The sequence below is a fragment of the Apodemus sylvaticus genome, chromosome X (assembly GCF_947179515.1).
Source record: "Apodemus sylvaticus chromosome X, mApoSyl1.1, whole genome shotgun sequence".
NCBI lineage: Eukaryota > Metazoa > Chordata > Mammalia > Rodentia > Muridae > Apodemus > Apodemus sylvaticus.
The window spans coordinates 18532122-18556434 of NC_067495.1; the positions used below are offsets into that span (position 1 = coordinate 18532122).

Genomic DNA, 24313 nt, shown 5'->3' on the forward strand with positions numbered 1-24313 from the left:
GCATATCATTTTTTCAATGGAAGGGAAATTTCTCCCTGTTAGGGAACTTTAGCTCACTTTAGCCAAATTCTACCAATCCTCAGTACTTGCTTTCCCATGATGCATCATCTCCATTCCTTTCCCTGGGCATGGTGGTACAATATCCTGAGGCAACTCGGTTGGATACTAAGAGTTCTGGTGCAAATCATATACACACATTTTCATGGTCTGCTTCTTCTGACACTAGGAACATCAAGGCCTGACAGGGGTGATCCTCTGATTGGAAGATTGCATCCTGAGGCCATCCGGGGAAAAGACTACAACTCCCAGGATGCTCATCCGCCCCGCCCCGCCCCGCCCCTGTGCCCCTCCCTCAGCTAGAAAGCGAGTATCACAGAGAAGACGAGGCAACATGGCTCCCGGAGGTGGAAGGCAGAGGCTTCAACCCCTTTGAAGCGGTGAAGAAGAGCAGCGGAGGGGAACGGGAAAAGAGAAGTGACTACGACTTGTCATCGCTTTTATCTTCCCAGCCTCTTCTGAGTCTGGTCAGCCTCACCTCTGCTCTCCACCCGCACCCAGTCTGTGGTCTCCTCCCCTCCCCGCCCACGTTCCCTCGCCCCTCCCGTTCTCAAACCCTCTCCCCGCCCCCCTCGCCCCTACCCCCCGCGGAGTGCGCACGCGCCCGCCTCCAGCTCCGCGCGGGGATCGCCGACTGGCCCGCTTGCGCAGCCGCTGTTCCTTCTGCCCACGGAGGAAGCATGGGCGTCCAGGGCTTCCAAGAGTTCCTGGAGAAGCGCTGTCCCGGGGCTGTGGTGCCTGTGGACCTCCTCAAACTCGCGCGCACCGTCTCGCGCCAGCAGCAACAGCAGCACCTGCACCGCCAGCTGCCGCCAGCAGCCCTAGCACCGGGGGCTCCACGCATCACCAGGGGCTCTGCTCCTCTGCCGCCGCCGCTCCCGCCCGCTGCCTTTGGTGCTTACTCCGGGGGCGCGGGGCCGACTCGGCACCATCACCCTGCTCACCATTTCCACCACCATGGTCAAGCTCCGCCAGGGCTGCATCCGCCGCCGCCCCCTCCGCTGCCTGGTGCTCGGGTATTGGTAGACGCGGGCTCGGCGCTGCCGCGGCTCTATGGTGGCTACCAGACGGATTGGGTTTGTGGCGGCCAGTGGAATGCCATGCTGGGCTACTTGTCAGCGCTGTGCCAGGCTTGTGCCTATCCGGGCGGAGACGGCCTGGAGCTGGTGGTCATGTTCCCTGGGGGCCTGGGGAAGGACCGACTAGCTGAGTGGGGCCGTCGGTGCCAGGCGGAGCGGCAGACTGCGCAACTGATCGTGGGACACGTGGGCAACAAGGGCACCCCTCCACCGCGGGCCTGGTTCCTGCCACCTGCCTGTCTGAGCCACTGCGTGAGGCTAGCACTCATCCGCTTCCGGGTCAAGGTGAGGGAGGGGTTAGATTTTAAATGAAATGCCCCACACCTGTTCCTTCCAGACTAAACACCTAACCATTCAGCGACTTACCTGCCACCCACTCAGTCAGCTAACTTACTGGCGACCATTTTATCCACTTGTGCCCCTGTCATATGGCCTACCAATCCCCTAACCTACATGATTGTATCTCTATCCATGCCATCCAGGTAACCCCCTTTACTACGCAATTGGCCTACCTGTTGGTTCTACCAGAATTGACTCAATTTCTTCAGGGTTTCATGTTTCTCTTGCTATCATCCCCCTCAAACTGAAATATGTTTTTTCTTCATTTTCCAGTTGACATTTCCTCCCCTATATCTGTTTTCAACCCCATGGCAAATAAAACAGATGTCAGTCGAACACCTTTGTTCTATATTTTCCCCGATTTGACACCTAGTACTTCTTTTTTACCCATCCATTGAGTCCTTTTCATTTCAACATGCTTTTATCTTGGCACGCCTTAGCCCAAACAATTCACGGATTGAGTCACTATTCAGGAAGATGAACACGCTCAGTGGGGATTTCAAAGACGGTGGGGGGACGGGGGAGGGGGCTCTCAAAGCCTGGAGACGCCATTCTTGGCCTTGAAAGATCAAATGCGCAACATTTACTTAATGGTGTAAATATGCATGGCGATTCTGTTTTCTGGTCAGTAAGTACAGTACCAGTTTGGGTATGTGGGTGGGGTGATAGTCTGTGGGCTAAAATGGTTCAGGGAAACTTCCTGAAAAAGATAAGACTTTACCTAAGACTGGGAAAATGGGCTAAATTGGAATGGTTCACGGGTTTTGGAGGAGGTTGTTTAATTAAAGTGGTTGACGAAATCGGACAGAGGCAAAAAGAAATGCCAAGTTCACCAGGCTCCATGGGTTTAAATCAGTAGTTGAGCCACTGCATATGGAGCCTTGGGGAAAAGCTTGGCAGCATCCCCGGGCCTTGGCACCACTGCTATTACGCTGTTGCTTTCCCATACTCTTAGGTTTCAAGTCCCTACGTGTAGAGAATAGCAAGGCTTGAGAAGTAAGGAGGTGGGCAGGAAGAAGGGAAAGAAAAGCGCTACAGGCTTAGGTGGGAAGAAACTGCAAACACATTTTCTGACCAGAGTTTTGGGGCATGGCCTCTCAGGATTGGGGATTTGGGAATTCTGAAACAAAACAGGTGGCAGCTGGTGGAGTAAGGAGGGAACAGAAACGGAGAGATCTGCTACATAGAGAAGTTTGCGATGGTTATAGAATGTGACTAGAATCCTACATACGGGGCTCAGCACCAAATCTGCCTTGGCTGGATAGATTATAGCTTTTTTAATTTGACAAGCCAGTAATGGGCTGGGGGCATAGCCCAGTGGTAGAGTGTCATTACTAACCAGGAGGCCCTTGCTTCAATCTCCTGACACAATGCATGCAAAAAATCTAATCGTGAGCTAACTTAAAATATAACTGTAACAAAACCCCACTTGCCTGTTCTCCTGACTGAACATTTTAAAGCAGATTCACTTATAGTCTTTCCTTCCAAGTTGTTTGGAATGGCACCACCCAGGCTTTAAGGACATTTTTTTTACCCTGTTATTTTTTTTATCCTGCTATTACTGGCAGCTTGACTGTTGGCACTAGTGATGACTATGTTAGTGGAGCAGGGTTTTCCTTTTTTTTTTTTTTTTTGAGGGGGCTGAGGGTGGTTCTGGGGAAGGGTGGTACTAATTGTTTTTACATCTGCAGCTCTTAAGTGCTCTAAAATTCCCGTTGGATCTTTACAGTAACTCATGAAGCAGTATGACCCCTGTTTTCCGAATGGGGAAACTCAGAGCTTTTACACCCTTGCCCAGAGATGATGTAGTAATAAATGATAGAGCTGAGATTCTGGGCTTGATGTCCATGCAATCTGACTCCACAGCTCGTGCTTTTAACAGCTGTGTTCAAAGATGAATCTTTCTAAAGAGGCACTGGGATCAGATTATTTCCACACTGGAAGAAATATCTCATTGGCACCTGAATATAAACAGGTTTGGTTTATTCATTTGTGTTATTCCTTTACTGGGTGCTGGCAGTAGGGTAAGTACTGGGCTGCTAGCAGAAAATTCATAAGGAAAAGCTCTCCGGTAGGTCAGGGTTTAGTAAAGACTGAAACAAAATTTCTCATGATGAAAAAAATGTGCCTGTTTACAGGGGTATGGTAATTTATTAGTGAGCGAGTAAAATTCTGGAGCGCCTTTTCAGATTTGCCACGAAGAGGTATGAGACTACTACATACTGGATAAGGGCATGGGGACCTAAAGTACCCTGTTTGTGTGCTCTGAGTAGGTTATTGTTTATTTATACCATATTTACAATTTTTTCTGAATAGGTTTTGATTGCTGGTTGGCAGGAGAGAGGAACACTGTAGGTTTGTGGTTTATTCATATTCTCTACCAGTCAAGAAATCTGAGAACCGCAGGGCAGTGGTGGCGCATGCCTTAAATCCTAGCAGGCAAAGGCAGGCAGATTACTGAGTTCAAGGCCAGCCTGGTCTATAGAGTGAGTTCCAGGACAGCGAGGGCTACACAGAGAAACCTTGTCTCAAAAAAAAAAAAAAAAATGAGAACCAACGTAAATATATTTTGTCACATTTAGCACAGTTTTTTTTGAAGCAAATTCTCATGTCTTCCAGGCTATCCTTGAATTTGATCTATAGCCAAGGCTTCATTTCTTCCTCATTTTCCTGCCTCCCATCCCTCAAGTGCTGAGATCACAAGAGTTCACCATCCTACATGGTGCAGTCTTATTTTAAAAAGACCTCAACAGTGGTTATGGGCATTCCTGTTTGCCTGTGTAATTCCACCTACTCAGGAGGCTGAGGCAGGAGGATGGCTGGCTTGAGCCTTGGAGTTTGAAACTGGTCAACCTGGTAATATAGATACCATCTGTCAATAAATATCCCAGCAATCTGTAAAAGATCATGGCTCAGATAGGTCCTAAGAAAAGAGACTGTAGGAATGACTTCCAAAAAGGTTTATTGTGTATGACACATCTTGTCCCAGTGTTTATGGAGCCTGAGGCAGTTCTGAACTCCATACTGAGACATGTCTCAAAAATCAAAAGTGAAGAGCAGAGAACCTGAGTTCAGTTCCCAACAACTATCTGTAACTCCAGTTCTGGAGAGTTGACACTCTATTCTGGATTCTGTGAGCACACACACAAAATAAAGCAAAAAATAATGTAAACTGTGACTTAAAACTGACTCCAGAAATATATAAATAGTGTTGATATTCTGAGTGAGTTCTCTTGGCTGTGATCTGTGACTTTTGTTATTGGAGTAATGAAGAATGTTTTGGATTTTGGCACAGGCATGCAAGGGGGGGGGGGCAATAACTGTTCCTTGCCTTTTCAGGGCTGCGGTCTGTCTTGAAGGTGGTAATTTTTCACATGGGTGATTTGCATGCGTAGCATTTCTTTTGTTTGAATATTAGTGCTTCAGAACAAAAACTGGATCTCCATTATCCCTTGGTTTTGTTCTTTCTAGTTTAAGAAGGCAAGATGAGCCATTATTTCTAGCCTCATTTTCATTTCTAATAGAGGATACAGAAGGGGCAGGATTAAATACTTAATAAAGTGCTGGCTTGTCTGTTTAGCTTTAGACAAGTTTAGACTTCATAAAATGTTTGATATCTAGTTTTGACATGATTTTGTAATTTCATTTGTTATAGGTATTTGCTCAGTACACTTTCGTACGTGAAAATAACCAGTAGCAAGACATTTTACTACCCCTCAAGTTCCAAAGGGTCTCAGAAAGAAAGCAACTTAAAATAGGTTTAGACTGTGACTGCAGAGATAATGTGGTGTGATGCAGAGGAATGGAAGCTTTATTGGATAGTTATTGTAACAGCTAAAAGATAACCAGCATGTCAAGTGCTCTACCTCCTCAGCTCTAGGTTTTCAAAGGCTAAATGGATTGGTGAAAAGAAAGCAAGCTTGGTTGTATCAGAAGTCATATTGGTGGTACATGACTAACCAGACTGAGACGTCTGACCAGATGCAGCTATCATTTTGTGCTCTCCTCCTTCAGGAAGGAAATGGCTCGTGTGCTTCCTGAGTCTTTACTAATCCTGCCATCCAGACCCTGAAAAGTCCAAGGCTCTTCTAGACGGGACGTGATCATAAGAGTAATAATCACTGTCACTTCTTGAGTGCCAAGTTGGGTATAAAATGTGGTTTAAGCACAGTGTCTTGTTTAATCCTCACAAATTTCCTCTCCATTTTACAGTAAAAGAACTGAAGGGCAAAGGGGTAAAATGGTGGTTGGGGATACGACTCAGTGTTGAACAAGGAAGATTAAGTTTACTCCCCAGGACCAAAGCCAAACCAAACCAAACCAAACCAACTGAACAAACCAAAAACAAGAAGTGATTTAAAAATTATTTTGGTGCTGTGGATTAGTACATATTCACGGTAGGTACATATTGTATCACTGAACCAAAACCCAGGTCCAGGAATTTTCTTTGGAGGCAGAGTGGGCTCTGGTAAGTGAGAGATGAAAACCATTGCTTTTAGATCTCTATTGCTTAGTCCTTCTGAAGGATCCCATGACATTTCCTTCTTTTTAAATATTTTTTGTGTAAGATTGTGTACTTTTCTTGACTCAGTGCAAAGAAACAGTAAGAACTGTTGAACATTGCATTTGTGCCAGCAGTGCTGAAATCCATAGTCCTGCCAGTACAAGACAAATGTGTTAGCTAATTGCCAAGTGAGTCATACAGCGATGTTGAGGAATTCAGAAGTAGCAATCCTGTTTCTATGCAAAATAATTGAGGTGTGTGTGTGTGTCTGTCTGTCTGTCTGTCTGTCTGTCTACTGGTGGAACCCAAAAATCACACATGTAGGTGAGCACACTTCCCTCAAGCTCATAATAACCTTTAAAATATAAACCAGTATTAAGCATTTCCCTTAAGCTATTATCCTTAGCTCCTTTCCACCATTATTCTTGAAAAAGACTATTCTTCCTTAATCTGTTGCTACTTAAAAGGTTTTGTTATAAGGGGCTGGGGACTATGGATGTATGTGGGTGCATATAGAATGGGTGCATGTTCACCACTCTTGAGTGTGGAGGTCAGAGGATAAATCAGTTCTCATCTACCACAGGTGTACCGGGGATCAAATTCAGGTCAGCGGACTTAGCAAGTGCATTAACCTGCTAAGCCCTCTCCCTTGCCTCCTATTGTTACTTTTAAAAACATTACAGCATTTTCTTACATTTATTTGTGTTACACCTGTATATGTGTATGTATGTGTATATATATGGACACAAGTGTTCATGTGTGGACGTCAGAGGACAACTTATGGGAGTCAGTTCCCTCCATCATGTGGGATCTGGGAGTGGAACTCAGTTTGTTAGGCATTTACTAGCTGCACTGTCATGATGGTTCTGAATGACTTTTTTAGTTAGCATACACAGTACTGGGTTTCATTATAATCTGTTCATATGTAAAAACCATTGTACTTTTGTCATATTCACCTGCACCGTTATCCTCTTTGTCCCCCTGCTGTTGCCCTGACACTTCCCAAATATTGTTTTCATGTCGTTTGTATTTATATGTGCAAATACATACATGCATACATACAGCTTTCTTGTCATAAATTTTATAAATTTTTGTCCTACATATGTAAGAAAATGTGTGGTACTTGATTTTCTTTTCTCTTGTTCATTCCCTACTTTTGTTTCCCATTTCCCATTAGTCCTCTTCCTCCTCCAAACATTCCCCTTTCTACTTCTATGCCTCATACATACCTATAGATATTAAATATAATATTAAATATATTAAATATTTTTATATTTACGACATATTAAAATATAAAATATGTGATAGAATACATGTTTGTATTTTGAGTCTGGCTTATTTCATTTAATATGATCTTGTGTTACATACATTTTCCTGAAAATGACATAATTTTGTTCTTGTCTCTGAGTAAAACTACATTGTATGGTCATGCGTGTATGCACCACACACATGCAAACACACTCACCTACCATGTTTGTTATCCTTTCATTTGTTGATGAACGTTTAAGATGACAGCATATCTTGGATTCTTTGATACTGCTTCAATAAACATGGATGAACCTGTGTCTGTGGTATGCAGACTTAGATTACTTAGGAATCTATGCCCAGAAGTGGTATAACTGCATCATATAGTAGTTCTATTTTAGTTAGTTGATGAACCTACATATTGATTTCAGTACTGACTGGGCTAATTTACATTCCTGCTAGAAGTATACGATAATTCAGTGTGTGTGTGTGTGTGTGTATTGTAGCGCAGGCTGGCCTCATACTCTTACATAACCAAGGATATCCTTTTTTGTTGTTTTCCCTTTTTTTTTTTTTTTTTTTTTTTTTTGGTTTTTTGAGACAGGGTTTACTCTGCATAGCCCTGGCTGTCATGGAACTCACTCTGTAGACCAGGCTGGCCTTGAACTCAGAAATCTGTCTGCCTCTGCCTCCCAGAGTGCTGGGATTAAAGGCGTGCACCACCACCACCACCACCCTGCTTACCGAGGATATCCTTGAACTCCCTCCCCCCAACTTTTTTTTTAAGACAGGATCTTACTATCTAGCTCTGCCTGACCTAAACTCACCAACTCTGCCTCCCCAGTACTGGAAATCCAAGTGTGTGCACCACCGCACTAGGTTTTGTTTTGTTTTTTGGTGCTGGGGATCAAATTGAAGACCTTGTGTATGCTAGGCAAGTACTCTACCAGCTGAGCTCCACACTCAGCCTAGGCTTCTTCCCCTTCCCACTACATCCTTACCCACCTCCATGGGACAGGAATTAAAGGCATGTACCACCATGCCCAGACAATATATATTTCTACCAAGTTCCTTGGTGGTGATGGTGGTGGTCAAGGTTACATTTGTTTTCTGTTTGAGACAGGTCTTGCTACATAGCCTTTGCTGGTTTGTAACTCACTATGTATTTTAGACCAGGATGACCTTGAACTTGTAGAGATCCCCCTTCCGAGTTCTTAAAGTGCTGGGGTTGAGGGCATGGCCACGAACTCAGAAATCCGCCTGCCTCTGCCTCCCAGAGTGCTGGGATTACAGGCATGTGCCATCACTGCCCAGCTTTGGCAGCACTTTCAATCCCTTCATAAATATTGGAGCCTTTGAGAAAGTCCTTGCATACAGTTATCTCTTGAAGTGTTTTCCTTCTGTTCCCCCTCCCCAGTAGCAGTTTTTGAGTATTAGGTCTTGAGTTCTTTGATCATTTTGACCTAAGTTTTGTGCAGGGTGAAAGATGGGGATCTAGTTTCATTCTTCTATTTGTGGCTATGCAGCTTTCCCACCATTTTCTTGGGTAAATGTTTCTAATACCTTGTTAAGAATCAAGAGCCTGTAGCTGCTTGACTTTTATCCCACCCAGCTAGTCCGTGTATCTGTTTTTGTGCCCAAAGTATGCTATATTTGTTATTCTGTCTCTGTAGTATAACATGAAGTCAGCTAATATGATACCTCCAGCATTACTCTTACTGATCGGGATTGCTTTGACTATTCCTGGTCTTCATGGGTCTATATTCATTTTAGAAATTTTTTTCTATGTCTATGAAGAATGCCTTTGGAATTTTTATAGGGACTACATTAAATCAGATCTGTAGATTGCTTTCAGAAGTAGGCCATTTTCACATCTCATACACACACACACATACACACACACACACACACACACACACACACACACACGCACACACACACGCCAGACAACAAATTGTAGGAGTCAGTTGTCTTCTACCATTTGGGCCATAGGGATGGAACTGAAGTCTACAAGCTGGGTAGGACATTCTAGTCCACAGCTTGGTGGCACACATTTATTTCTACCATGTGAGTCACTTTGTAGGCCCAGTTGTCATAGTCTTGATGCTGTCTCAATCCATGAGTATGAGTGGTCTGTCCATCTTCTAGTGTCTTCAATTTCTTCAGCATTCTAAACTTTTTATTAAAGAGATCTTTCACCTCCTTGGTTATATTTATTCCTAGGTGGTTTTAAGGGCTATTGAGAATAAGATTTTTTTTATTTCTGTTTTTGTCTGGAGTTCTATCTCAGTGTTCACTAATACACAGAAACAGCACTGATTCTTGTATGTTGATTTTTTTGTATCTTCCTACTTTAGTGAAAGCTTATTAGATATAAGAGTTTTATGATGGTGTCTTTAATGCTTTCAAATAGGGATAATTTAACTTCTTCCTTTTGTACTTGTTTTTTTTTCTTTTGCCTTATTGCCGTGGCTAAGACTTGAAATGTTCTGGATAAGGGAAGAGATAGTGGGAACACCATTATCTAGTTCCTGAACTTAAAATGAATACTTTAAAACTTTCCCATTTGGCCAGGCAGTGTGGCGCACACTTTTAATCCCAGCACTTGGGAGGCAGAGGCACGTGTATTTCTGAGTTGGAGGCTAGTGTGGTCTACAGAGTGAGTTCCAGGACAGCCAGGGCTACACAGAGAAACTCTGTCTCCAAAAACCTAAAAACAAACAAAAACCAAAAAAAATCCCATTTGTTATAATTTTGGTCTAGATTTTTTTATTTTCATTTTAAAAATTATTTTGTCTCCCCTTTGCTTCTAAGAGGGTACTCACCCTCCTACCCATTCCTGCCTCACTGTTCTAGTATTTCCCTTCTCTGGGGCATCAGGTCTCCACAGGATCAAGGGCCTACCCTCACTGATCCCAGTTAAGGCAGTCCTCTGCTACATACATAGCGAGAGCCACGGACCAGCCCATGTATACTTTTTGGTTGGTGGTTTAGCCCCTGGGAGCCCTGAGGGGTCCGGTTAGTTGATATAGTTGTTCTTCCTATGGGATTGCAATCCCCCTCAGCTCCTTTAGTCCCTCTCCTCACTCTTCCATTGGAGTCCCCGAGGCTCAGTGCAGGTGCTGACAGAGCCTCTCAGAGGACAGCCATACCAGGCTCTTGTCTACAAGTACATCTTGGCATTTTTGTGTAGAGCTTTAGTTTCTTTCGTTTTCTAGTTTGTTCAGGGTTTGTTTGTTTGTTTGTTTTTTTATCATGAAATGATGTTGCCTTTTCTGTATATCTGTGATGACCATGTGACTTCTACCCTTGAGTCTGTTTATGTGCTATATTACATTTATTGATTTGTATATGATATACCATTCTTGCGTTCCTGGAAGAAAACCAAGTTGACAGTGGTACCTCTTTTTTGTGGGAGGTGTAGGGGTGAAGACAGGATCTTAATGTGTATCCCTAGTTTCCCTGGAACTCACTATGTAGACTAGACTGGACTCAACTTCACAGAGATCCACCTGCCTCTGCCTCTGCCTCTGCCTCCCAAGTGCTGGGATTAAAGGTGTGTACCACTATGCTCAGCTTACAGTGGTATCCTTTTTAATGTGTTGTTGAATTCAGACTGCAAGTATTTTGTTGAGAAATTTTGCATTGGTGTTGTGGTAGTGCATGACTTTAATTCCAGCAGAGGCAAGTGGATCTATGTGAGTCCATGACCAGCCTTGCCTACAGAGCAAGTTTCAGGACAGCCACAGCTGTTACATCTTTGTCTTGAAAAACAAAACAAGCAGACATAACAAAAAAAAAGAAGAAAATATTTTGCATCTATGTTTATGAATGACTTGGGTCTATAGTTTCTTTTTTGTTGTCTTTATATGGTTTTAACATCAGAAATACTGCCTTCATCGAATGAATTTCTTACTGATTCTTTAAATTTTAGTTTGGAGATCTTTGGTGTTAATTTTTTCTTAAAAGTCTGGCAGAGGGGCTGGAGAGATGGCTCAGAGGTTGAGAGTACTGACTGTTCTTCCAGAGGTCCTGAGTTCAATTCCCTGCAATCACAACCATCTATAATGAGGTCTGGTGCCCTCTTCTGGCATACAGGCATATATGCAGGCAGAATACTGTGTACATAATAAATAAATAAATAAATAAATAAATAAATAAATAAATAAATAAATAAATCTTTTAAAAAAAGTCTTGACAGAATTGGTCTGTAAACCTGTCTAGTCATAATGTTTTAGGATAGGAGACTTTGTTACTGCTTCAGTTCTGTTGCTTTTTATAGATCTGTTAAGATCACATCTTCTCCATTTAATTTTGATACCTCATACACATAACTTAGGAGTTTAATTTAGCTTTTTATTTTTAAGATGGATACATTTATTGATATGATTATTGTGTGGATGCATATGTGCCATACTGCACATGGAGAGGTCAGAGACCTGACCTTCCTTTGGTTTCCAAGGTTATATTTAATTTTTATTTGATTCTAGGGTTTAAAAAATATTTCCCTGGTGATTTCTTCCATGATCCAGTTATCATCCAAAAGTGTGTTGTTAAGCCAGAGTTATCTTAATCTGTTATTATTATTATTCTTTTGTATTTGTTAAAGACTTGCTTCATGACACAGGGTTTCTCTGTGTAGCGCTGGCTGTCCTGGAACTCTCTCTGTAGGCCAGGCCGGCCTTGAATTCACAAAGATCCGCCTGTCTCTGCCTCCTTAAAAAGGTCATGCTCCACCACCACCCAGTCACTTATGGTTTTATTTGAATACCTTTTTAAGGAGCAGTTGTCCCTTGCATGCTCTGTCTTCAGTACCACTCGGAAAGGAGAAAAGAAACTACTATAATAGTAACAATGCCAGGCAAACTCAGATTTAAAAATACACCTCCAAGCTCACCAGCCTCACAGCATGAGCTCAATCCCAGGACCCATGTGGTGGAAGAGAGAACTGACTCCAGTACTCCCACAGACTGTCCTCTGACCGCCACACACATATAGAATGCATGTATACACAAACATACATGCACAGACCTTTACATACATACATACACTAATAAATGAATAAAGTAATTATTTAAAATACAGTTAAGGTTGATTAAAGCCATCTTATATACCATAAGAACATAAGCAGTGACCATAGAACAAAAGTCCAGAAATAATGTATAATTTGGTATGAAGTTGAAAATTTATAATAGAGATGGCTCAGAGACCTGAGACCAATTCCCAGCAACCACATGGTGGCTCACAACCATCTGTAATGGGGTCCGATACCCTCTTCTGGTGAGTCTGAAGGCAGCAACGGTGTGCTCATATACATTAAATAAATAAGTGTTTATAAAAAATTAATAGCATCAAAGTAAAAAAAAACAAAAAAAACAAAACAAAAACCAGTAATGGATAAGGAATAGGACACTCAAAAGACAAAGCAAGGTTAAACACAATAAAGGAAAAGTGAGACAGAAGAATATTAGGTAGAAAAAAGGGCAAGCAATTAAAACAATCTCATTTCAAAATAAGGAAATTAATAATAGAAATAAAAACATTTAAAATGGAATAAAGTAATACTAATGTAAGAAGAGAAAGGGAGAAAACAGGCAAAACATTGAGAAAACATGTTTTTAAGATGAAAATAATACTGGAACAATATGTTTCTGACTACAGGTACAGTTGTGTTAGAATCTGCTCATTGGAGGACATGGTCAAGTTGGAATCTTTCATCTTACCTTCAGGGTGCTAGTGATCCAGGACAGATAAAGGTTTTGACGTTCCACAGAGAAGAGCCAGCCTTCTGGATCCTCTGCTGGCCACACTTAACTTTACAGCCTATGATCCATGCAGGTTCTCACTTGCTCCAGAGACTTGCCCATTTCTATACTCTTGGCTGGCTAACATTGAAGCCAAAAGTTCTCTTCTGAGTATTTTATAGAATTGGGGAAGCTACCGAGAGTGCTGAGATATAGGGTGAAGGTGGACCTGACCTTCAGACCTCTCAGTGTCACCAGCAATACAACAGGAAACAGAGTTGTCTCTAGAAGCTCAGCAGTCTTCTATTGAAGGCATGGTCTCTGCTGTTTTTCTTAGATGATCAGGTTTGTGTCTTTCCACAGAGGGCAGGGCCAACATACAATGTGCCTTTCACACCATACGCCTCCAGTCACCCGAACAATCTAGCTTGTCTATCTCAGTTGCACCCCCAACCCCGCTTGTATTGTCTCCTGTGGCAGTATCCCACTCTGGCTGTGTCAGAGCATCCCCTGGCTCCCTTACTTGTAACTATTTGTGTTCAGGCTTCTAGAATAGTTTAGTCTCAAAACAACAGGTTCTCTTCCAAGATGGTACTGACTCTGGCCTTTGCAGTCAGTGACAAAATGGTGTTTCCTCCCCCCCCCCCCCAAAGAAAAGCCATACCAAATTCTCCAACTGGATTTGAGGCTTATGATAACAGTGGTCTTGTCCTATAGCTTGATTGCTAGTTTCTTTTTCTCCTGGGATATCTGGGATAGCCCTTGGGTGAGGCTTCCAATTCCTCTCCCTTGGCTTTGGACCTAGACCTTGAGTCATGTCCTGTATATGGTTTCCCTCTTCTTAGACTCTGTTTCCAGGGCTATTACTATTTCTTTTATGTGATTTATGTTAGCCTTCCAATCTTTCTGTCATTGGAATAGTCTGTCCTTTGTTACCCCAATTCTCATTTAGAATGTCACATGGAAACTGTTTAATCTGTATTTTTTTCCACAAGGATTTCTTTGGAAAAAATGACTAGTAAGCCAGTCCAGCTAGGCTGGTCTCAAACTTGTGATTTTCCTGCTACAACATCCTGATTGCTAGGATTATAGGCATGTCCCTTCATGCATGGTCTCAGCTCTGTATATTTCCTAGTTCTAAAATTCTTCTTGCTTGACAAGTGTGAATATCAAGTACTAGAGAGGTGGCTCAGCAATTTGGCTGTTCCTCCAAAGGACACAGATTTGCAACCACTTATAACTCCAATTTCAGGGGTTCTAATGCACTCTTCTGTAGCATATAGTTTTTACTACTGCACTCTGGGTAGACTGTGTGACCGTGCAACCAGCCCCTCCCAGGTTCACACACACACACACACACACACACACACACACACACACACACACACATACAATTTTCAACCTGCCTTATGGTTCAGTTGCTGGGGCTCCTAATCTCCTATGGCTGGCATGCCCTTCCCAATAATCTTAGCTAAGCACCCTAAATCTGCCCTCAACCTTGTTCAGCAACCCAAAACTGCCCTCAGCTTTAGTTGTGTTTCTAACCGCCTGCCTGGGGAAATGGCCTGTGGCTGTTCCACCCAAGATCTCACATGGCTGGTCACCTCTTCTTCCGAAGCATGGTGGAAATCCTCCTCCATTTCACTGTGTCTGCTAGCTTGCCTGCAGGGACCAGAAGTCCCTATCTATTTTGCACAGCTAATTGGCCTCCAGCATGTTTATTGATGGATCAACAACCAATTGGGGAATAGGACCTTAGCATCAGAGCCACCCCCTACACTCTTCTGGCCTCTGAAGGGCACCAAGCACATACCTGGCATACACATATATGCAGGCAAAACAGCCATATTTACAAATAAAAAATACTATCTAAAGTCCATATGAACTTTCTCATCCAGCTAAGATGAATGATACCTTCTCATATACTACCTAAGTACTCTTTTTTCTTTAATATTTTTTCTGTTTTTCTAGTATTTATGTGTCAAATTATAATTCTCTCTTTTTTTTTGAGACAAGGTCTCTTATATAGTCCTGGCTGTCCTGGAACTTACTATGTAGGCCATAGTGGCCCTGAACTCACATAGATCTGCCTTCCTTTACCTCCTGAGTGCTGAAATCTCTTTTAAATTGGTTCTAGGAGAGGAGGAATTTGTTTTAGAACTTAACATATTATATATAAGAATTTAGAACCAGTGTTATGTGTTAATTCTAGGTTAATCAACTCAGATTCCGTACTTTATTACCAAATTCTTGTTTGTGACACTGAAGTTTTGTAGCTGAATAAAGCAATATATTTATAGTCTATAATCCTATTTGATAAAAATAATAATAGTTATTGTATGGGCTGGGTACCATACATATAGATCATTTAGTTCTCAGAATTCCCATGTTTATAGGTAAGATTAAAAATAGTCTTGGCATAGTTATTGGCCTTATTGTACTGGTATAACACAAATGGGCTAAGATGTGGACCTTCTTGACATCAAAGTCTTTATTTCAAAAGTGTAGTTAAATATTATGGCTTTGTTTTACTTACTTTATAATACTTTTTCTTATATTTAGTTTATGTAAAATAATGTCTATCAGCATTGATTTTTGAACCACACAATTTGTTCTTTTTTTCTTCTAGCCATGTCTGGAAGATGAGGATAGCAATAAAAACCATACCACAGACTTTTAAGTGTTCAACTATTTAATATAATAATGTACTAGATTGTTATAAGGTACATACATATAAAAACCATCTACTGTTACTTTAAGCAAAATAACTTGTGTGCCAAGTTGATGGAACATATATCACCTCATACTTAGATTTTATTATGATTAGTATATTTTTGTTATTTTGTTATTATTTTTTCTTGAGACAGGTTCTTACAATGGAGCCCTGGCTGTCCTGGAACTCACTCTGTAGGTCAGGCTGACCTTGAGCTTACAGAGATCAATCTGCCTCTGCCTACTGAATGCTGGGATTAAAGACATGCACCACCTTCCTGGCTGACTGTGATTATAAGTTATTAATTGTGTATGTATGATGGGGTACTCATGTTCCATGGCTTGCATGTGGAGGTCAGGGGACAACTCTTGGGAATTGGTTCTATCCTTCCACCATGGGATCCAGGAACCAAACTGAAGCTACCAACCTTGTATGGGAAGTGATTTTTCCTGCTGAGCCATCTCACAATCGCCTTACTCTTAGGCTTTAATTTTAGTATGGTTTGGTATGCAGGGTCTTCATGATATGTCTGATATTTAGTCTCTAACATCATAATCTATTTTTCTTATTAGGATTCTAATTCCTTTTCATTTCAGTTAGCATTTTTGAGTACATACTTTATGCCAGACAGCTTGCTTGTGCTAAATAATGTGAACAGTGGAATTCATTAATTCCACCAATATTCATTGGGGGGTCTTAGTCTAGTTGATAATACAAAAACAAAACCCCAAAACAGTATGATTCCTGAGGACACTTTTCTGGCCCTTTTCACAAGCATAGGGCCATGGTCAGCAGAAGTGGCAGAACCAAGGTATGCATACCAGATACCTAAAGCCTATTAACAAAGGTTAAGGCAGAGCTTGCTAACTGGTAGCACATAGGTCACCTGTGCATATAGTTTTGCATTATTCATATCTTTGTTTGGCTATCATCCCATATACATTATGATTCATAACAGTAGCAAAATTACCATTATCAAGTCTTCCTTTTTGGAGGGGTGGGGGGAGAATGAACATTGTTTTGTCCGATCAAGTATTCCTTAGGGTTTGAAGTCAAGAAATGTGTTTAGACTAAATAGTAAGGAATCTACTTGAATGATTCTGATTTTGTATCGTCATTTATATGAACACATTAGTTTTTCAGGAAATTGGAATTTATTGTCAACATCTAATAGTTATGAGATGCCCAAAAAAGTTAGACATTCCAACTATTGTCAACATATCAGACCTTCTAGCACATTGGTTCTCAACCTTTCTAACACTGTGACCCTTTAATAGAGGTCCTCATAGTGTGGTGGCCCCCAACCATAAAATTATTTCATTCTACTTTATAATGGTAATTTTGCTACTGTTATGATTCATAATGCAGATGTCTGACATGTGACCCTCAAAGGGGTTGTAACTCACAGTTTAAAGCAATATTCTTTTGGCCAGCCATAAGGCATTCATTTATTTGCATCTCTATTACTCCATGGTATCTTCTTGGTATAGTGACACAAAGGGCTTGATACTTAACATTATTGAAATAGTTTATTGACTCTCAGTGATTACCTTCTGATATTTATAACTTTATAACCATGTATCTCTTCCCATCTCTGATGTTGGCTGGATCTAGTTACTTGTTTCTAATGAGCAGATTACAAAAAAGCCATGAAATGTTTCCAAGTCATAATAAAATTTGATTATAAAATGCTACGACCCCCATCTTCTTCCCCTTCCTCCCTACCGCCTCCCCTCATGGTTTGAGTACTCTGATGAAGCAAGCTGCCATGTGAGCACGAGTGCCCTGTGGTGAGGCTCACATGTTAACAAATATGAGGCAGCCTGCAGCATCACCAAGGGAGGAACAGCAGCCTTCAGCCCAACAGTGCAAGAATCTGGATCCTGCCAACACTTTGGGTATGGTCTTAGAAGTGGATACTTCCCATTAAGCCAATGTGACTTGATTGTAGCTTGACAATGCAGATGCTATTGAAATAATAAATGTAATTTGAAGCCAATGAGTTTTGGGGTTAATTTGTCACATGGAAATGGATAATTCCATTGTTAGTTGTTGTGTTTATACTTTTAAAAAATAGTGTTGATGACTGAAATAGTATACTTATATCAATATAAAGTAAAACAAGATTATGCAAGAAGAGTCACATACTTATGATATGTTGACATATCTCCATGGTATAGTATTTTTTACCTTGTGCAAAGCCCTTGGTTCTGTCTCCAGGATTACAAAATTAAACAAGTAGAACTGGGCATGGTGGCTTACATCTGCATTCTCTCCACTTGGGACACTGAAAAAGAGGATTGCTGTGAATTCAAGGCCAACCTGGGCTATGGTGTGGCACCCTGTCTCAATAAGCCAAAATAAATAAATAAATAAACAAACAAATAAATAGTAAAGCTCAGTACAGCACAAAAAGATCATACTTAAGAAAACTGATTTGTGTGTGTGTGTGTGTGTGTGTGTGTGTGAAACTGATCAATTTCCCCATGTATGCAAATAAAATGTGGCTGCTGAAAGACTACAATTTAAGATACCATTTAAAAATAAACCACTGTATGAGGTACAATCAGTGCTGCAAAACACTTCAAAAACTGGCTTGGAATTCAAATATCTGTGTTTTAATACAGACAGGATTAAGTGACACATCCACAACATGCAGTGATTTAAGTGAAAATACCTAGGAGCTCTAGTTAGCAGTAGTTTTATTAAATAATTTCTGTTGAGTACAGTAGAAATTACACCATAAACAAGCATTTGTGAAGATAGAAAACTACTGTTGTTGAGTATGTTAAAGATGGTGGTTAAACATTTATGGGACCAATAGTGCCCAGATGTTCAGTTATTAGTGAAGCTTTACAAAAGCAGCCAAAGAGATAATAAATACTACCCACAGAGCTGTACACGTAGTCTCATTTTAGCTAATGAATCATGAATTGTGGTCTGGACCTACAGCAGTGTACCATCTGGAATCTTGTTAGGCAAAATTTCAGGCTCTGAGACTGAGGGCAGCTTCTAAACCAGCAGCTAGTGAAGACCTGAGGCCCTCTGCCCAATATACTGTAAGGAACTGAATCCTACCAAGGACCTCAAGAGTGTGGCTGGGGCCAGAAAAGAAAGGGGAGGGCCATAATTCATTCATTCTGTTTCAGCAGGGCATCCAGCTGATGAAGATTCATGCTACTTTTGAGTTGTATTTAGATACAACCAATGTGTTAAGAATTTTAGTGTACCAGGTCATCATGGTGCACTCCTTTAATCCCAGCACTCTGGAGAGGCAGGTTAATCTCTGTGAGTTCGAGGCCAGCCTGGTCAACAGTGAATTCCATGACAGCCAAAGCTATACAGAGAAACCCTGTCTCAAAAACAAACAAACAAAAAAACCCAAAAAGAACAATAATGAATTTTGATGTAGCCGGGCAGTAGTGGCACACTCCTGTAACCCCAGCACTTGGGAGGCAGAGGCAGGTGGATTTCTGAATTTGAGGCCAGCCTGGTCTACAGAGTGAGTTCTAGGACAGCCAGGGCTACACAGAGAAACCCTGTCTCGAAGCCCCTCCCCCCAAAAAAGAATTTCAATGTAAAATCTGCTGTGGTGGCATGTGCTTGTAATCTCAGCATTGATAGATGAAGGCAGGAGGATTGTTGGCAATTTGAGGGTAGCCTAGGCTAAACAGCAAGTACTGAGACATTCAGGACTACATAGCAAAGCTTGTGTCATAAAATCAAAAAGAAGAAAGGAAAGGGGGAAGGAAAGGAAGCACAAAAATTGAAGCCTGTAGTTAAATCTAGAAATACCTGAAGAAGTACCCAAATTTTGTGTGTTGGAAAAAACTGCCAAGTGTGGTGTTGCATACCTTTAATCCTGGCACTAAGGAGAGGGGAGCAGGCAGAAAAAAACACCTGCTTCCGTGGGACTGGAGTTTACTGATGTTTGTGAGCTATCTGGAGAGATCCAGGACTGAAACCTAGGTCCTCTAGAAGAGCAGCCAGTGGTCTTAACTGTTGAGCCATTTCTAGCCCTTGTAACTCAGGTTATAAGAAATTGGGACCTGAAGACTTTAGCAGTTAAGAGCAACAGGCTTCTCATTCTAACAAGAGTGTTTTTGTTTTTTAAATGTAATGATTGAAATTGTTTGAGGTTTTTGTTCTGAGATAGGGTCTCACTATGTAGCTCTGACTCTCCTGGGACTCACTCTAGACCAGGCTAGGTTTGAACTCCTAGAGATCCACCAGCCTGCTTCGCTTTCCAAATTACAAGTGTGTGCCACTACATCAGCTTTTCTAGGTTTTTGTTTGTTTTGTTTTTTTCTGAGACAAAGTGACACCGTAGACCAGGTTGGCCTTGAACTCACAGATCCACCTGCCCGCTTCCTGAATGCTCTGATTAAATCCATGTGCCACCAAGCCTGGCAATTGTCTGTTGTTGTTTTTTTTTTTAAACATTATTATCGCTGTGTGTGTGTGTGTGTGTGTGTGTGTGTGTGTGCAGGTGCCTATGGAAGGCAAAAGAAGACATTGAACCCTTGGAGCTGGAGTTACAAGCATGTGTGAGCCACTGACATGGGTGCAGGGATTTGAACTCTGTTACTCAAGGCTGAGCAGCAAGCATGTTAGCTATCGAGCCATCTCTACAGCCCCAGTTGTCTTTTATTTTTAACAAATTTTCACTTTTGATTATGTGTATGTATGTTTTGTCTGCATGTATATGCTACATATGTTCCTTCTGTTTAAGTAGGCCAAAAGAGGTCATTGGACCCCCTGGAACTGAAATTATGGAAAGCTATAAGCTACCATGTGGGTGCTGTCAATCAAACCCAAGTCCTCTGCAAGACTAACAGTTGCCCCCAAACCACTGAGCAGTCTCCCTTATCCTCACCTGTCTGTTTTTAAACTCAAATATTTAACCCATGGACCCCAGTTTAACCTGTAAACCCTAGTATGTTTGTTGCTCTATGTATTGCTAGAAATACAGAAAACACAGAAAACACAATTTACAAATTATATTTCTGGAAATTGACTTTTTTAAAAACTCAACTTCATTCATGTTAGCTGACTGCCTTCTGTAAGCATTTATAAGCCCCTAGTTCAAGAACCTTTAGACCAGTGGTTCTCAACCTTCCTAATGCTGTGACCCTCGTGTTATACTGACCCCCAACCATAAAATTGTTTTCATTGCTACTTCATAACTATAATTTTGCTACTGTTCTGAATCATCAGGTAAATATCTAATATGCAGGATATCTGATATGTGTCCCCTATGAAAGGGTTATTTAACACCCAAAGGGATCATGACCTACAGGTTGAGAACCAGTGCCTTAGAATATCTTATTTCAACTCTCCTTTCCCATTATGTGTCTTAAATCTTTACTCTAAGATGGATGGTTTTAATATTGGAGAAAGTGGTACACAACAAGGTCAGAAAATAGTATTATCTTTGGTGTTGCTTTAAATAATTTATTACACTGTTTTCATAGTCCTGTCTGAAGATACAAATGGCTGTAATAATTATGCCATGGACAGGCTCACAGCCTAGTTATACTTTATGGCCTGGTGTTTATTATGTTGATCAAAAAAAATGAATGTTTCCCAGTTGCTTGTGTTAGAGAGACAATATACTTGATATGGAAGAAAATAGCCTTAAAATAAGAATTCAAGTTCTGCCCTATAACAAGCTATGTGATTTGGGTCAAGTTAATAAAACGTTTCACGCTTCATTTGTCCCTGTTTAAGGGAAGGAAGGGAATTAATAACATAACACTCATTTCAACAGGATTAGAAGGATAAACAAGATGACCCTTTCACTATGTAGCCCAGGCTAGCCTTGAGCTCATTCCTTAGCCTCCTGAGTGCTGCGCTTATAGGCACATGCTACTGTGCCCAGTTAAAATATGTCTTAAATTTTGAAGCCTAGAGTCCCTCTTAAATCAATCTCAACAGTATCAGCTCTATAAGAGCAGAGATTTTGGTTCAATGCTGTATCTACCAGATGTAGATCTATTCTGGATGTAGTACCTGGTTGTTGACTCAAGCTCTTGAAGCTTAAGTACAATAATGGAACACACATTTCACTAGATTATCAAAATTTAAAGTATTCACTTGAGAAAGTCTTTAGTGAAGTTAATGAGAGCAGCAGACTCATGGGCACATACCTGTTGGTTTCTTGGCTTTCCCATGGGTTAGAGAAGAAATACAGACACCTCTGAAGTTCCTTTTGGAAACAACATACAAAATCTTTAGCCATCTATCCTGTAGCATTGTGTGCTACCTCCCTTACTCTTGACTAGATAAGGATCCTGGAGGAAAGGCAAAACAAAAACTATTTTAAAAGCATAAACCTTCATGCCCAACACAAAACAATCTCCTATCTTAGAATGCCTTCTCACTGACAGTGAAATCCTTCATAATAGCAGGTAAGGCCATTAATCTAGCATGCCAGTATTTTTGTCACTGTTTCAAAACATTTTCATGGTGTGTCCCATGATCATGGGCAGAGCAACTTGTCTACTAAACCCAGAAAACATGCATTCAGTCTAAAGCACTGCTACCAGCTACTGTGTTGCTATCGCAGTATCATTCATCATTTGCCCAGTCCTCGTCTTCCAGATCAACCATCATTGCTAACATCTGCGGAATCATCTGTGACACAATATTAGTGTGCTTTCATCTCTTTCTCTCCCCCACTCCTTCCCGTTCTTCCTTTCTTCCTCTTTCTTTTTTTTGGGGGGGGGTTGTTTGTTTGTTTTTTGTTTTTTCCAAGACAAGGTTTCTCTGTGTAGCCCTGGCTGTCCTGGAACTCACTCCTTTGTAGACCAGGCTGGCCTCGAACTCAGAAATCCGCCTGCCTCTACCTCCCAAGTGCTGGGATTAAAGGTATGGGCCATCACCAACTGGCTTATTTTATTTTATTTTACTTTACTTTATTTTGAAAATTCTTGCAAAGTTGTCCAGGCTGTCTTTGAATTTACACTGTAGCCTAAGGGGAACTTTGAACTTAACAACCTCAAGCTTCAACCTCCACAGTAATTAGGGCTATAGGCCCTCACTAGCAAGTACAGGAGAGAGAAGGGGGGGAGGGAGGGAGGGAGGGAGAGAGGGATAGAAGGAGGGAGAGAGAAACATTGTCATGCAATTTCTATACATACATCTTATATAACATGCTTTAATAATCTCCACACTCCCTCTGTTTTCTCTGCCTCCCCTTTCCTCCCACTGTCCCCTTCCTCCAAATAATCCCTCTTCTACTTTTATGTCTTCGTGTTTTTCTTAATGTAGCTTATTTCATTTGATATGATCCTCTATTTTCACCCAATTCCTACAAATGACATGATTTTTCTTTATGGGTAGATAATTCTCCACTGCTTGTGTGTGTGTGTGTATGTGTGTGTGTGTAGTGTGTGTGTATGTGTGTGTGTGTGTGTGTGCATCTGTGTTGTATTTTCTTTACCCATTCATTCTTTGATGGTCATCTTGGCTAATTCCATAGCTTGCTAGTTACCAACAATGCTAGGAAAAATGGCTCTGCCTGTATTTCAACTCTGGCAACTTTGATTGCTTCTGATATAGCTGGGTGCTATGATAGTCCTATTTTTAGTTTTTTGAAGGACCTCTATACTGTTATTCAAAATGCCTGCACTAATTTACATGCCTGCTTACTCTGTATAAGGATTGCTTTTTTTCTCATATCCTTACCAACAGTTCTTATTTATTTTCTTTTTTTCTTCGATATATTCCTTACTTACAGTTTATTTTCTTAATGATAATTATTCTAACTGGGGTGATATGGATTCTTCATATAGTTTTGATTTATATTTCCCAGATGGAAATAAATGTTCAAATAAGTAGAAAATTGGAACTTCAGTGCAGTATTCATAAGATTATCAAATAATATGGCAACTATGGAAAACACTGTGGAGATTCCTCAGAAATTAAAAATGAAGCTGCCTTAGTCCAGTAGTTCTACTTCTAGCATGTATCATAAAAATTGAAAGCAAGAGCTCAAATACTTTTTATACCAAACCTATGACCGAAGCAGCATTATTAATGGTAGCAAAGAGATTGAAACTATCCACAAGTGTCTCATCAATGGGTGAATAGTTAAATAAATGTGGTGTATGTTTGCAGTGGGAATGTTCTACAAGTTAAAAAAAGGAAAGAAATCCCATCACATGCTATAACACAGATAAGCCTAGAGGACAGCATGCTAAGTGAAATAGGCTAGACACAAAGGGACAAATACTGTACAATTCCAGATATATTATATGTAAAGTCGGCAAATGAATAGAACTGGAAAATAAAGCTGAGGGGAGAAAAGGGGAGTTGTTTGGCTCTGGAGTTTTAGCTTTTCATGATAAAATGGTGTGGAGAGCTGGGCGGTGGTGGTGCACGCCTTTAATCCCAGTACTTGGGAGGCAGAGGCAGGCAGATTTCTAAGTTCGAGGTCTACAGAGTTAAGTTTCAGGACAGCCAGGGCTATACAGAGAAACCCTGTCTCAAAAAATCAAAAACAAATAATGTTGTGGAGATCTTTTGTACAACAATGTGATCATCATTAACACATCTAAAGGATATACTTGAAAATTGCTAAGATGGAAAATGATGTTCCTTTTATCACAAGTAAAATATAATATAAAAA

General features: G+C 41.0%; 1 protein-coding gene across 2 annotated transcripts in view; it reads left to right on the plus strand.

Moving 5' to 3' along the window:
- Positions 1 to 377: 377 nt before the first annotated feature.
- Fam120c (family with sequence similarity 120C) overlaps positions 378 to 24313 on the plus strand; it is a 117722-nt gene continuing 93786 nt past the window's right edge. For both annotated transcript variants that reach the window (XM_052170955.1, XM_052170956.1), the window contains exon 1: positions 378 to 1421. In XM_052170955.1, the coding sequence (XP_052026915.1) occupies positions 738 to 1421 (684 nt within the window). In that variant the 5' untranslated portion in view covers positions 378 to 737. The remainder of the gene's footprint in view (positions 1422 to 24313) is intronic.